This window comes from Micrasema longulum, unplaced genomic scaffold (genome assembly GCF_059751315.1).
Source record: "Micrasema longulum isolate JH-2025_06_02 unplaced genomic scaffold, ASM5975131v1 h1tg000177l, whole genome shotgun sequence".
Taxonomy (NCBI): Eukaryota; Metazoa; Arthropoda; class Insecta; order Trichoptera; family Brachycentridae; genus Micrasema; species Micrasema longulum.
In genome coordinates, this window is record NW_028277382.1 from 172,353 (window position 1) to 189,651 (window position 17,299).

General features: G+C 32.8%; 1 protein-coding gene across 1 annotated transcript in view; it reads left to right on the forward strand.

The window, feature by feature from the left end:
- Positions 1-1,468: 1,468 nt before the first annotated feature.
- The window catches only part of schlank (ceramide synthase schlank), a 49,492-nt gene continuing 33,661 nt past the window's right edge, over positions 1,469-17,299 (forward strand). The window contains exons 1-2 of the mRNA XM_088242917.1: positions 1,469-1,782; positions 1,983-2,103. Of these exons, the coding sequence (XP_088099043.1) occupies positions 1,604-1,782; positions 1,983-2,103 (300 nt within the window). The 5' untranslated portion in view covers positions 1,469-1,603. The remainder of the gene's footprint in view (positions 1,783-1,982; positions 2,104-17,299) is intronic.

Consider the following 17,299-nt stretch of genomic DNA (forward strand, 5'->3'; position numbering starts at 1 on the left):
ATCAGTCTTACGCTTCAGATACCAGTTCAGGGACTATGAAATATTTTAGTGTAAAAACACCCTTATAAATAAATATTTCAAATCAACCATGTCGGGAATCGAACCCGAGACCTCTTGCATGGTAGGCAAACGCGCTGACCATTACACCACGAGGCCAACATATAACTACCACAACGTTATATTTTTGGCGGCCTCCGTGGTGCAGTGGTCAAGACGCTTGACTCACGCACGGAAGGTTCCGGGTTCGATTCCCGGTGAGAACACGAAAATTAAATGCGAATTTTCTCAAGCCTGGGTGTTAATTGGCTGTAATTCACCACTGTAATTGGGCCTCCTGGTCTGTTGTGGTGCAAAAAAATAATTGCTTGCAGAGTGGCTGCATTTTCTTCCTAGGGAGTTGTTCATATTTAAATTTGTTGCAACAGAGAGGGAAAACATTGTTGAGATAAGACTATGAGAGTCTAGGCATTTACAGGGATTATGACCTGTCATTCGATTATCTTTATATCGGTGTGTGTACCTGTACAGATATGGGTTTATAAATATATTTGAAAAAAAAAAGTTTACTTATAACAACATCGTTATTAAGTACTTAGAAATATTTCAATCACCTTTGTGCCTCGTGAATACAAAGGTATTCGATAGAATAAATTTTTATTATAAAAAGAGAACCTGAATTTTAACTTTGCTGCGCTCTTCAGCTTTAAGACATCTTAAGGTGATTTATGAGCAGTAGACACCACAAGAAATTTTCCATAAAAATCGCGGTACTCAATTTTTATTCCATCAAATCACTCAAATCCTCCTGCGGACCGAGCTTCTGGAATTACATCTTAGATGATGTCCTCCAGAAAAACTTAGGTGCGGGAGTCGAACTGAAGGCATTCGCGGACGATCTTTTCTTGACAGCCGTGGCAGACAATACAACAGAACTTGAGAGGATGACAGACAATGCACTGAAGATTATCACATCATGGGGCTCAAAAGCTAAACTACAATTCGCACGTATCATACATGATAAATATAGCGCAGGAAATTGGTAAAATAAACCAAAGTAGGGAACAAAATGCCGAACACTCCTCTAGTGGAACGGAAGGCCTGTTGACTACTGCCAACAGGCTGGCTTCTCCTGAAGAGTTTTAAGTGGTTTTCTCTCCACGTGAGCAAATGCTGAGAAGTTCCTGATTAGCCCACATTAATATATCCCTCCTGATCCCAATAGTTTAGATCAATTTTAAGATATTTAATTGCAGAAAAATCCACTTTTTGAAATATAAACCTTGTATATTATAAGCAAGGTAAATAATAAAGCAACTCCCATATAAAAAAAAATATTTAAAAAAATCACTTAAATCTTGAAAAACAGTTACGCAGTTACTTTATTTCGTGAAAAATACGAACTTTACACAGATATGAAGTCGTTCTAGTCTCTCGATTATAAAAAGGCGCGTTGAAAATAAAGAAATCTAGCTTACCGACTGCTATGACGTGATGCGAACTTGCAAACATGGGAGTTGGCTTACGTTTATAGGGATTCATTTAATTAAGTTTGTTTTCGAATAGGTTTTGTGGTTTTAAGCGTCGGTAGTGTGAGTTCAATAAAATGTTACGGAACATTTTAGATTCTTTTTGGTCAGAATATGTTTGGTTACCTCCTAATATAACATGGGCCGATATAACTCCCGGCCCGGAAAAGTCAGTTCAGTATGTGGATTATTCGGATTTAATATACCCTATGCCGATGGCATTGGGTGTGTTAATAATTCGGCACCTTTTAGATAGGTGAATATTTTCTTTATTTTTCATTTTGTCTTGTTTGTCCATTTATAATTTGTGAGTGAAGTGAGTGATACCTCGTGTACCGTTGATTTCGTATGCTGCTCGCTAGAATGTGGGCTTTATTTTTTTGTAATTTACCCCAACGATTTGAATTTTGTGTTAATTCTTTCAATTATGATTTGACACACATGTTTCGTCGACAGATTTTGGTTTTCTCCTGTTGGTCTCGCCATCGGCATAAAGAATACTCGACCCAAGAAAGCAAAATACAACCCAGTCCTAGAAGCCGCCTACCAGAAATCTTCTAAAATAAAACACAAACAGGTAGGAATTGCACTATTAGTTAGTTATTTTTCCTCGCAAAATACAGTAATTATGTTATCAGATTATTATCCAAACACGCGTCTACGATTACAGAATTTTTGTACAATTCTACAGATAAAAAAATATTTTTATTTCATTAAAACTGAAATTATGAAATGGGTTTATATTTTTATCACATTCTATGGAGATTATCATCGAGTTGTGAAAACACGGGTTTTAGAAGGTAAAATAAAGTTATAAAACCGAAAAATAATTTCACCCCTTTTTAAATGGGTTTTCCTGTTCAAATATTTAAAAAATGTTTGTACTTGCCCATTTAAATAGAGGGTGATTTGTAATGTCACCACTAAACCTGCCATTGACATGTCATAAGCCTTTTTGCAGTCCAGAATTCCAAATATTTTTTTTCGTAGACAGCATTCTCCAATTCTGTTTTTTTTTTTTCAAATTGATACATGATAAAATCAGTTAGATAGTGATGGTTTTTCTTGTCTTCGGATTGGGGCCTGAAGCGTAACATTGATCACGTTATCTTCGTGTAACAGGTGATCAAATGATACACTCCATTTGTTGTACCAATGCAGTGCCCCATGCACCATCAAGTGAAGGGGGGGGGGGGTATTATGTTGATAAAATAAAACGTTTTTCTCTACACCACCTAAAGGGCGTGTTTAGTATTTAACCAACAACTAAGAGTTGTTTTTCGCCACCCTTTTCTGATTTTTTTTTCGATAAACACGTCAGTTGTCAGTCATTTTGTGAGTCATTTTATGTGAGATTTGTGTGAAGGGTTGGTCATAGCTACACTCACGAGTAATAAATAATACGCCACGCTTCCGAATTATTACTCGGAGTTGCTATAGTAATTGGACATGCTATAATAATTGGACACTAAATGTCATTGTCAGAAATAAGTAAACGAAAGAATTTATCTGCACCATAAATAGACCGTTTTTAGCGCGTTCTTTCTTTAAATTAACGCATTACGTTGAATTATTTTTGACAATTAAGGGTATTAGTATTAAGGAAGTTCAGTGTTCTTTTTATTTGTTAATATACTATTAAACTAAGCCAAAGGTTTTTTTTTTAATTTTTAAAGTTCTGTATTTCTGAAATAATTCTGCGTGTGACATCAGAGATTTTTTTCCGTCTATTCTCATTCAGTTCTTCCCATTGATCAATCCATGGCAAGAAAACCTTAAATCTTCCATAGCTCTCATATCATAGGTTGATTCATATGAACCAGTGACATCGTTCAAAGTAGTCCGTTTTTATTTAAATATATATATATATTTTTTTTCGTACATTTTCAGGAATCTTTGCCGTACAATTTGATGCTCTAATTTTTATCGCGCGCAAGAAAACATTTACTGTACCCAATTTCCCGTAGGGCTGAAGTTCCTCATTATAGCATGCCCAATTACTATCGCACCCACCCTATGTATACTTAAGCTTTTTCTTTGTCCGGGTGGATCAAGAATATAGTTTTGTGTGTGAAATCGAACCAGAATCCTAGACGAGTGCTTTCGATTTGTGGCTGCTCTCATCCTTTTAGGTAAAAATCCTGAATAAGGAAATCGATTGGGGATAAGTCCGCCTCGTAGTGTGGTGGTTGGCACGTTCGCCTACCATGCTTGAGGTCCCGGGTTCGACCCTAAATATTGATTAAAGAGGTGGTTCTACACTGTAACATTTCATATTCCTGGACTGGCACCTGAAACGTAAGGCTGATCACCCTACCTTCCTGTAACACATGATCGAGATACACTGCATGTACTTTTTCAATGCAATGCCCTATGCACCACCAGGTGCGGATTAGGGTTTGATGATATGCTTTAATTTTTTTCATTCATAGATCAAACAACTTTAGTTGGCATAATTTATTAACTATCAGATTTCGTCGGGTTTTTGGCACAGGCTGGTAACTAACATTTCACGAATGAGTAAGTAAGTTCAGTGATTTAAAAAGACTTAAACTAAGTCAAAATTTTTTTCTTCAATTTTTTATGTACCGTTATTATCAGCGCTTGTGTTGTATTTCTGAAATTACTCCGCGTGTGACGTCTCAAGTTCTCTTTCGCTTCTTCTGTATCATTTCTACCGATTGGTCCGTTGACTATCCGTTAACCGGAATCTTCCACAACGCTCTTATCACCGGTTGATTCATATAAATCAGTGACATCGTTCAAAGTAGTCCGTTTTTAATAAAAAAAATATATATATTTTTTTTTTCATACATTTTAAAAAAACTTTGCCGTACGATTCAATGCTCTAATTTTTACTGCACGTAAGAAAACATTTTTTATATCCAATTTCCCGTGGGACTGATCTTCCTCATTGTGACATATTGCACTTTTAAATTTAAAATCTCATCCCAAATCAACAATACGAATAAAACCACAAGCAGAATATTATAAAATTATCTTTATATATATCATTCATCTGTACGTGTGATGTCACTGAACTCCTCCTAAACGGCTTAATCGATTTACGTGCGGTTTTCAGGGAAATGTAGATCTTTGCGCTGTGCGTATTCGTAGATATTAAAATTTTCAATTTTTACACAGTGTATAAAGTGGCCACTTAAACCAGCCATTGACAGGTCATAAGCCCTGTAAATGCCTAGACTCCCATATTCCCTTCTCAAAAATGTTTTCCCTCTCTGTTGCAACAAATTTAAATGATAAGTTTGAATTAGAACATTATTGTGACCGTAAGCTAATGCCAAAACACTTAATTATGTTAAATTGACCATCTGTATTAGTTTTTTTCTATTTTTTAAACAATTTTATATATCATTTAAACTTTAATTATCAGTGTGGCCATTAATAAAAATAAAACCGGGTTGTGGTCCCGTGGTAGTATTTCGGACTCACGGGCCAAATGTCCGAGGCTCAAATTCCACTCTACCACAATTCGATTTCCATTTTTCTAGCACAAGTTTTTTACGACTTTCAGGAAATGGTCTGAAAATTTTAATATTTCTCAAGTATTTATCTTTAATTTATTTTTTTTAAATATGAAGCAAAGTATATTCGCATACAATAAATAAATAACCCCGAATTTCTTTCTTCTCTACCCTCGATATAAGATACATAATTGCACCCCAGGGCCCCGATTATAATGGGAAGTTAACATTTATCTTCAATTTTATTTACAAAGTAAAATTAAGTTTTCTGTATGAAAAGCTGAATATAAATACATTTTTTTCTTCTAAACATGTTCCATTATAGGTTTCCGACGAAGATACTTTAAATGTTCACGCAAATATACTCATTTTCGTACACAAAAATATCGGCTTTTCTTTATAGTCTAAGATAACTCTGTTTACTTTTCATTGTAATTGGGGCCAGGGCCGCGATCACAATGGATAACAACTGATTAGGATCCATAAAAAGCGAATATTGTTTGTAAACATTCAAAAACTACATTTTTTGAAACACAAAAAAACAAAATCCTTCCATTTTTTTTGTACGTGCATTCTCGTCGAATGCAACCCTAGGAGGTCGATGGAAAAATGATTTATGCTTCTAACTTTTTTTTCAAACATTCGATTGAAAATTTTAATATCTACGAACACGCACAGCGCAAAGATCTACATTTCGCTGAAAACCGCACGTCAATCGGTTAAGCCGTTTAGGAGAAGTTCAGTGACATCACACGTACATAAGAATTATATATATAAAGATAACTTCCTCATTCGATCCTAAATGGTCACTATGATTATCCCCTACAAAAGATGCATAAAATCAATTAGAATAAATCGAATATTATTGATTGTTCGCATAATCACAATGATGCAATGTTTTAAATATTCATAATGTATGATAGTGGCAATACCTTATTATATCGTACATGTTTATAGGAAATAAATGAATACCGATTGTTTCTATAATGTTGTTTTATCTGGCTGCATAGCGTGGTCGTGTGGGAGACATCGGAAATAATTAATTGTCTGAAAATGAAAGGATCCAAGGTTATTATTTAATAATCAATGATAATTATTTACGAGATAATGGCGTAAACGTTGTACTATTGTTTTACACGCGATCACGCTACCCAAATATTGCAATTTTTGAATTATTTTCAACTGGGTATTTAAATTTAGTAAGAGCATTTATTTTCTTCATCGTCTTGCGCAATACTGAGGGTCGTGGTCTCCAGAAATGCCAGGCACTATATAGGCGGATAATGCGCCCCCATTCTTACAGGTCCTGGGCCAAGCCGAGGGCAGTGTTCAATGAGTTGTTAAGAGGGGGGGCGATTGCCTTTCTTTATACAAATTTGTTCCAGTATTTTTTTCCTGGATTATGGCACTGGAACGATGGGCTTTTACACACTATACGTATCCACCATTGGCGTGTCCCTATCGTTTATTTTATTTTTATAAAATGACGTATATAGCTAGGACCACCCAAAAACTCTTAAAAGCGCCTTGTTTTATCTGCCGAATCTATCATCATTTTCGAAAAAAGCAAAACATGCCGAAACAGAAAATTTCTTTATCACAAATAATAATCAAAATCGGTTTAGTTTTGGGGTGCGTAAAACGGAATACGAGACCTCGATTTTGTCGATTTAGTTATTTCATAATCAGTTCGACGTGCAGTTGGCTTTTTCAAATGGTGTTTGAGGAGGCACCTGCGAGAGAGTGAAAAACTATATTACCCATTTTTAAATTTATTTTTATTTATTATATATGCCCAGAGCCTTTTTACATTAAAATACATGCGTTTGATGGTATAACACGTTAATATGTACATATGTAGGTAGGTACTTATCTGATAAACATAATTCTTTTTATAGTATCGAATTAGATTATGCTTTTAGATAAAGATAAAAATATATACAAAGATAAAGATAAGACAGTGCCCTTGAGGTGATTTTCCCATAAATAGCGCTATATTAATTATCCAACTAAATATAAAGATAAAGTACTATATTAAAGTAAATAGGTACATAATTAAATGTGTTAGAATTTTTTTTATTAAAAGTTGAAGTCAAAAAAATGAAGTTAATAGTAGGTAAGTAGTGTAGGTAATCAAAATACAAAAATAACAGATTTTTACAGCATTCGAATAATGCAAGTTATTTTGATTTTATCGCCGTAAGAATTTTAATTCTAAAAACTGACAATGGAAAACCAAACATTTCGATTGCTCCATACCCGTTTCTGAGCCGGTGTAGTCTGACGATTGGAGATTTCACAAAATGATTCTGTCTTCTAGACGCCACAATAATGGTAGACTGCAATCTTGTACATCTATTTGGTAGTTCGATACTTATCACTTATCAGTCTCGTCAAATCACAGAAGTCCAGTGTGCCATTTGCAATTTTATAAGAATTGATTGTGTATCATTAAGAATTCTTCTCTTGGAAAGGGATGATAAGTCTAAAAGGTTAAGTAAAAAGTTATTTTTCAATTTCATTTTTATTTATTCATATATATGTACATTACAAAATGGAATATCTTAATTCATACATATATAAATAATTAAAATAGTAAGGTTAAATTAGGTTTATATAAAAGTAACACATAATTATACATAATATCCAGAGAATAATATGTTAAAAAAGTAAGAGAATCTTGTAACGAAAAACTTCCTCAGAGACGTGAAAAATGTCAATGTCCAAAGTAATATTGTTCAACATAGAGATAGCCCTTCCAACAGGCATAACCATTGGCAGGTTGGTCCCGTATATTGTAATGTGAAAGTCTATGCTGGCGCTGTCTAAGGAATGTATCCGGAACATAAAAGCTATTGCTCCGCATAATTTCAGGGTTGTCAATAATACCGCGCAACAATCGAAAGAAGTGCGTAGTTAAATACACATTCATTCTGGTCTTCAAACTGCTGTAACCGATCATACCCTGGAGGAACTCAGTGGGATAAAGCCATGGATAATATCCGCACTCCCTCATGTAGAGAAACCGAAGAAATTTATTCTGAACCCTCTCAACCTTAAGAGAGTAATTCAGCTCACACGGTCCCCAAATCATCGAGCCACTCTCGAGTTATAAAGAATTCTCAGTACTCGTGTAGTTTATAGTTAAAGTTTATCTGTTCAGCTTGAAAATAAGGTTTAAAGTTGATGAATCTGAGAAATTTATTTGGAACTTTTTCCAACTTCATTACATGAAAATTGTAAAAAGGTGTCAATATTGTTGAGTCATATCGTAAGTTACTCCTGATTAAGACCGTAAACAATGTTTTAAGGAAGTGGATGGAATGAAAATCTTTTAACAGTTCAAATCAAATAATCGAGGCATTTCATCGCCTTGTTAGTAACACAGCAAACGACAATTTATCATCGAACAATATTACCAAGTCTTATTTGTTGTATATTTATATGAAATATTGGATTTTTGTTTCGACTAAACGTTATGATACTACACTTGAACGTAGTTATACCGAAAGCAGCCAGACATAGAAAAGTGAAACTGAGATAATAGCCATTTTGTGAAAAGAGTGAATTATAAAATCTAGACAATAATTTGAATGTTTTTGACTTTAACAAACGATAAACAATGAATACATAAGTGTTTTTATATATTACAAACAAAAATCTTATTGTGTATTTGACCAGTTCAAAAGATTTTTAAAGCACCATATGATTTTTCTAGTTTTGTGGGTGTTTTCTGCAAATTGAGAAATGCCGTTTTTGTGATCGACACCTTTTTCCGAAGGTGATTAATACAGTTTTTTATATGAAAGCGGTCTGGCTGTTTTTAGCAGAACATAGAATCGACCTTACTGCACCCGATAACATCAATATCTCATTTTTTCGAAATTGTGGACTGGCTGCTTTCTGCATAACTACGTTCACTTGTCATCATTAAAGTATTCATCAAACTCCTCGTATATCCTCATAATTCTTTTGTTTGGCCGGTGCATTTTCTAGGACTCTATGAGACCGTCTTTTCGCATGCTTTCTTCGTCTGTTCCAGTTCATTCTTGCAATGTGTTCCAAATATGATAAAATCCTATTTCTGAATGTAATCTTTCGTTTATTGATATTTACTGGAGAGTGGAGACATTAGCGTTTTTACTCGTACGTGTTCCAGTCGACAGAATGCCTATTGAAGACTAGTATCGTTATCAATTTATTCCCGTTTCCCCGTCGAAGAGTAGTGTCGATATTAATTTATTTACATACACGTATTGCTAGTTCTATTTTAACAATTATTTTAAGAAACTAAAAAATATAGATTCATACTTTATAATGAACACCAATTCTTACCGCGATAGGTTTCTGCTCTGTGTCATCACTTTTGTTTTCTCAACATTGATTTGCAGTCCCACGCCCCGTGCAGCTGTTTCCAAGGACCCCTTTAATAGCTGCTATTGATCTCCCGACAATGTTGATAATATCATCAGCAAATCCGACAATTTGGCTACTTTTATAAAAAAATATTGGAACCATTGTCTTAGACATGTTCTAGCACAATATTGAAAAGGTAAGGGCCAGGTCGTCTTTCTGTTTCAACCCCTGCAATATTGCAAATTCTTCATTTAGTTCTCCGTCTACTTTATTTTTTATTTAAAAATAATACAGTAGAGTCAATTCGTCTTAGTTTGTTTGATTTAAAAATACCTTAACAATCGATAAAACCAAAGAATAAAACGTATTTTCTATGCTTCCAAAATTTCTTATTTATTTTTTTGTTACACCTGTTTTGTGCCCTATTTTAAGACACACATAAATATATTCTTATGTGTGTTCACATTTTGCTAATATGTTTATATTTAATTTATAAATGAGGAAGTTTAGCGGTTCTTTTCCGCGTATTCTCGATCAGTTTTGCCCATTGGTCCATTGACGGCAAGCAAACCGGAAATTTTCCACAATTTTCTTATCATTGGTTGATTCATATCAACCAGTGATGTCGTTCAATTCGTTTTTATTGAAATATTTTTTATTATTTTTTACAATTTTATGCTCCAATTTTTACCGCGCGCAAGAAAACATTTTTTGTATCCAATTTCCCGTCGGGCTGAAATTCCTCGTTTGGTTCATTTTTCAATACAGATCACGACTGATCTCTGAACAGATTTAAACTCCGATTTTATTTTCAATTCTTATGAAAGTAAAAGGAAAAGCCGAAAAACAACTTTTGAATCGATATAAGCAATGGACGTATGCGAATATTCGTGATTATTTTTGAAATACGTCATTTATCGTCTTGAATCACGCCTTGTGTTTTGAAATAAATGTTTTTCAGTGTTTTTTTTTAAAGATGAGTGTCATTTCAATTGAAAATCTTTTGAGAGGCAAAACAAAAACATTCAAACCTTGAACTTTACACGCCATTATGTTCTCAATTACTGAATGTGTCTATAATATTTGTTCAACAATATTTTTAATCTAAATATTTGTAGACATAAACTAAACTAAATACTCAAGAGATTTGACAGATTCACCAACAGAGATGGAGAACTTTGAAAAGGGCTAGGTGACATATTATCGACTAGTTTAAATGATCACTTTACATACTTAGACGGCTAACTGGTAAAACTGGCGTCGCGGGTTCGATATCTGCCAGTTGCAAGAAAGGTTTTATTTTCAATTGGTCTGGGTTTTGTGTATTTTATGATCTCTTCCCACCTGCAGACAAGCCTCTCAAATAGAGGCTTATCGGGTTATTCCTTTAAAAAAAAACTTCTTCGACATCACTAATATTAACAGGTAAGAAAATTTAAGAAATATTGATGTCCAAACATAGTCAGAGTCGTAAATGTTACACGGTGTGCAAAGTTATCACTTCAAGCCAATACAGGTCATCATATTCTTTTCTCACTGAGGTTTTTTTTTTATTTTTTTAAAATTATTTTTTTTATATGGGAGTTGCTTTATTATTTACCTTGCTATACTTTATATACAAGGTTTATATTTCAAAAAGTGGATTTTTCTGCAATTAAATATCTTAAAATTTATCTAAACTATTGGGATCAGGAGGGATATATTAATGTGGGCTAATCAGGAACTTCTCAGCATTTGCTCACGTGGAGAGGAAACCACTTAAAACTCTTCAGGAGAAGCCGGCCTGTTGGCAGTAGTCAATAGGCCTTCCGTTCCATTAGAGTTCTCACTGAGGTTCTCCATCTCGTCGAGTTAAATTTTTGTTTTATTATTTTTGGGAGCGAATGTAATTTTGTATAACTTTGTTTAAGGGGCCAGTTTTATCGAAAAAATAATAATATTATGTTTTCTTGAAAAAAGGCAAAATATGTGTCATGAAAAATTGGCAAAATATAGTAGGATGCATGAAAAAAATAACAAAATAGATTGCATGAAATAACGTAAGCTTAACTCTTGTGAGACCATGATGTGGCAAAGGAAAATATTAATATATAATATTACAATAGAGACAGATAATATTTCACAGAAGGGATTGTGGCTGTTAAGCATTTACATGGCTTGTGACCTGTCGTTGGCTGGTTAAGTGGCCACTTTACTCAGCATTCTGCCGATGTTTGAACATCCATATTTCTTCAATTATCTCTGTTGCAATATTTAAGTCCTTGTAAATTCTTAGGGGATGGAATCCAGTCCCTGCCAAACTAATAATCCTACAAACATCAAAAATATTGTTGATTCTTTATATTGGCCAGCAGATCCGATTATGGACGGCTATCTTCATCGGTATACACGGAGAAGTTATGAACTAATATTGATATTTATGTACAAAAGCTCGTATATTTGTATGAAAATTCAAAGTATCGTATCTTCGTCGGTAACCGGTAATTGAACATGTTTAGAAAAAAAAATTGTAAACATATTATATTTTTCACATGGAAAGCTTAATTTTACTTTGTAGATAAAATTGAAGATACATTTTAACTTCCCGTCACAATCGAGGCCCAGGTGCCAGTCCAGGGTCTATGAAATAAAGCAGTGTAAAAACGCTTTTTCAATTAAATATTTCATGTCAACTCTGTCGGGGATCAAAACTAAAACATCACGCATGATCATCATTCCCTTTCCGCTCCTAATGGTGCATAGGGTACTGTATTGGTTCACATACCGCAGCGTATATTGATATTTTTTTGTTACATGAGGGTAAGATGGTCAGTCTTACGCTTCAGGTGCCAGTCCTGGGACTGTGAAAAATAATATTGTACAATCACAGCAAAGATTAGATGCTCGTAAAATACTTCAGTATTTTATAATTTTTGAATAAAAAAATCTTATAATTTGCTATATTCTTATGTGAAAATTTCTAATAAATATAACGTTAATGTTAAGATTTTGATATTCGTTTAAGGCAATATTAAAATATTGATAAAAATATATATTATACTATTAATTGTACTATTACAGTTCTCTCCTAGACATTAGATGAAATATTTTAATATATGTACGTATTAGCATATTTACATTGAAATGTTTTATGAGAATACTAATTATTATAATATCTCGATTTCTAGAACTTTTGCATTTTTGTGACGCTTTAATAAAATTCCTCCAAAATAAGTAATACAATATATATATATATACATAGTTTCCACATATTCTTTTCGTTTTTTAATATTCATGAATGATGTTATTACGAAAAACTATTTTGTATACAGAGTAACCAATGTTTTGGCTTATAAATGAGCGATATTAGTTATGAAAATACTACAATATTATTTGCATCGCGAGTTTTTGGATGTAGCCGACCTTGGTCAGAAGCTGATTTAAATAACGGTGGAATCTTGATGATGTACTGATATTCTAATCACCAAATCATAATTGATGGTTAAATGGTACAATTAACTTTAAACATTTGACTTATTTATTGATCAATTTTATGTACATGCTTCCACTCTCCATTATGTTGTATCCCAACTCAACACAGGGCCCTTGGCCTCATTGAGTTAGGGATACGTTATTATTGTATTTTTTTGTAATATTTAAGTATTTGTATGAATAAAAAAAACTAAAAAAAATTCAACTGCAATAATGGCTAAGTCGCTTGCCGCCCACAGAGGGTTCCGTGGTTATTCTCAAGCCTGGGTGTTCTATACTGTAATTTGCCACTGTAATTGGGCATCCTGGCCTGTCATCATGCAAAAAATGCGAAGCAAAAATGAAATAAAAATACCTGTAATTATCATTTCAGTATATTAAGTAAATACTATTTTTAAATATATCTAGGTGTTGAAGACGTCTCTGAAGCGATTAAAGCCTATCAGATCAAAAACATTTCAGGAATTTTGAAAATAATTTCTTTATTCTATTGGATGTTAACATAAGTAGTGTCCGCTTTTTTTCACACTAAGAAAACACAACAAAAAAAAACAAATTAGTCAATAATGTATTCATTCTCCTTCATTATTTTACAGTAAATGAGTTAATAATTCATAGCATCTTCACCGTACACTTCGCAAATATCCCGAGCTGCTTTGGCAGTTTTATTTCCTCAATTGAACGGGAACTCCATTTTGAAGGCTTGTAATCGAGTATAATATATGTAGCGTAAAGCAAATACAATATCTCGTAGAGCAGAAAATTGTCTTTCAAATGACGTATACCATTAAAACTTTACCATTTTGTTTTACTCTTGGTGCTCATTTTTAAATTTGGAAATAAACGGACACAATGTACGTTTACACCTGATATTTTTATTTTATTTGTTCATACAAAGATACATACAACAAATAAATAATAACGCGTTCCTAACTTCATGAGGCCACGAACCCCACAGGGTTCGTAATCAATACATTGAGGTGGGATATAACATAATGGAAACTTGAAGCGTGCATATTATTGAAGAATACAAAAACATAAATTGAAATCAACACCTGGAAAACATGATTAGTAGTGTATAAATCTATGCAATGTCTCGCGGCAGTCTCCTGCAATGGTCTCTATATAATATAATAATATGCTTCTTTCAGTTATTTTCTAATACTCGCTTTCATTTTCATTTTGAACAATATTATATGCTCGTAATTAAATAGACACTATGCGAGCGCGAACAAAACGCCATCTGGAATTCCTTGAATTATTTATTAATTTAGAAAATCATACTTGGCTGAATTCATAAAATGTATGAATCAGTTATTAGCTTGTGTCAACTACCGTCACCCCTTCAATTTTATATGTGGGTAATTGCGTTTGTCGAATATAGTTTTCCGATAGCGACATACAAATAAACATATTATATTATGCGGGTTGACATGTATGATCAATATATCACTCATCACTCCCTTATCCGCACCCAATGGTGCACAGGGCACTGCATTGGTACTCCAATCGCAGTGTATCGTCGCTGATCAGTTTTCAGTCCGGAGACTGATATAAATTATGCATTAAAAATTACCCATGAAAAATGGTTCCCGTCGACCTTGCCGGAAATCGAAGCCTAGACCTCAGGCATGGTACTGGTGGTTTAACTTAAGCTGGCGCGTTCAGAAAACTCACTAACGTATTTAAAATCTACAGGATGTTGATTTCAAAAAACGTTGTATTAAATTTTAACCAAATGTGTTTTATTTTAATTCGGTGTTGGATTACAGGGTTGTGTATATAAAAAAAATACAATGGGTTAAGAAAGTGTAATATTAATTTACTAAAATACTTTGTTTAATTTTTTTTAATTTTCCAAATATTTTTTTTAAATGTTGCATTTTACTAATTATAGTCCTTCCAAGAACAAGGGCCAATTTAAATTTGATTTTTTTTTATAGTCAATTACTCTAGAACTAGAATGCAAAGTTGTGAAGATTGTTTTAATTATATAAATAACAAGATTTATTGTTTATCAATAAGTGTGTATACATATTTTTTCCGATATAATTTGTTCTATGCATTTTAATTACACTCTATTAATTATTATTACGATGAACACGGCATGTTTCTGCGTAGCATTACGTCTGATAATGATGAAAGTCCGTTAGAGAATGAATACATGGAAGGCAAGTATCCACGAATTGAAATGCTATTTTCTTCTCGCTTGTAATGTGCCTGTTAATGTAATTATACGTCTGTTTAAAATAAAACACTTTGTAAATTAAAAGTAAATTATTTTCACCTGTTGATGGGTTATTCAGAATACCTGAAACTAGTAGTGTTATTATATTTATTTTATTTTATTTTATTTATTTTTTGCACCACTACAGGCCAGTAGGCCCAATTACAGTGGTGAATTACATCACAGAACACCCAGGCTTGAGAAAAATTCATTTTGATTTTCGTGTTCTCACCGGGAATCGAACCCGGAACCTTCCGAGCGTGAGTCAAGCGTCTTGACCACTACACCACGGAGGCCGCCTCCAAAAACATCCAAAAACTCGACGCAAATAATATTGTAGTATTTTCATAACTAATATCGCTCATTTATAAGCCAAAACATTGGTTACTATGTGTACAAAATAGTTTTTCGTAATAACATCATTCATGAATATTAAAAAACGAATAGAATATGTGGAAACTATGTATATATATATATATATATATATATATATATATATATATATTGTATTACTTATTTTGGAGGAATTTTATTAAAGCGTCACAAAAATGCAAAAGTTCAAGAAATCGAGATTAAACTCTTATGTGGTAAAAATTACAAAGCGTTTTATTTTAAATAAATTAAAAATGTTTTTACGCAAAGTAAATGCTGAAACAATAAATAATGAAACTATACGTCATTGTGTAATAGACATTATTTTTATACGATACACATATTATATTATTTTTTGTGGATGTCCGGAGTTCCAGTCTCATATTGATTTTTTTTTCTTTAAATTGTTTAAATTAAGGTGGGTACCTTATTTTCAGAATAATGTCCGGATATTATTATAAAAACTATTAACTTTGGATTTTCATCTACTAAATAGTATGATTTTCCTCGTGACATTCATAGTTTGAGAAATGACGTATTGATTTTTAATTTCTCAAATCAATGCGATCCACCGAAACCTTTGATCTGCTTTTTGCTTGTATGTTGTTTTTGTGTTACGATAAAAAAAATACTTTCGTGCACGCCACAACAAAAAATTCATTGTAAATCTATAAGTGCAACTATAAAAAATACAAATGTAATTATACGTAATTAAATCCATGCATACAATACTGGAAATAAACCAAAGTTATGTTGATTTTTATGAATTTTTACCAACACTGATCTAAAAAACTTTTTCGATTTTTAATTTTTAGTCTTTTTTGTAAAGAGATTAGTCGTGATCTGTATTGGAAAATAAACCGAATGAGGAATTTCAGCCCTACGACCAATTGGATACAATAAATGTTTTCTTGCGCGCGGTAAAAATTGTAGCATTAAATTCTAATGCAAAGTTTCCTGAAAATGTACGAAAATAATAATAAAAAAATATTTTAATAAAATCGAACTACTTTGAACGACGTCACTGGTTCATATGAATCAATAAATGATAAGAGAGTTGTGTAAAATTTCCGGTTCGTTTGCCGTCAATGGACCAATGGGCAGAACTGATCGAGAATAAGCAGAAGAGAACCTCGGACGTCACACGCGGAGTTATTTCAGAAATAAAACCATAGCGCTGATAATACGTAAAAATTGAAAAAAAAAAAATTTGACTTTGTTTAATAGTCTATTAACAAATTAAAAAAAACATTGAACTTCCTAATTTCGATAGAGCGGCAAGAGAACCTCGTCCTTTTGATCCGAAGTCTGCAGCACTACTACGGGGAAAAACTTAAAAAAATAAACATGATTTTTTTTTGTAGGTATACGCCTTAGAAACTTTTACATTGTGCATATAAAATCAATAAATACATCTACAGTAAACAATATCATTAGAATTAGAACAATAAGTGTAACTTAAGAAATGTGCCCGTATATTGGTTAGAATACATATTATATTTAGAATATTTAATGCCTTAGGAACATTTAATCTAAAATACGAGAAATTTTAGAGAAAATAATAATTTAGAGAAAAACGATAAATGTCACTAACGAAAAGTATCGAGGGAATCGTTACCTTGACAAATGTGTAGATGTGTAGCCGTGTTTCGTAATAGGTTGAATTTAATATTTAGTGAAATACAGTAATTAAATCTTAGTTCAGTGTTACGATTATTAATTAATATTTTCCATTCCTTTCTTGAATTTAAATGTTGCTATGAAAAAGACACGAAAGCAGAATTTAGGCTCTCAATCGAAAATTGGCAATACTTATTACTTTTAGTAATATTAATATTTTGTCAGTTTTCCGTAAACATATT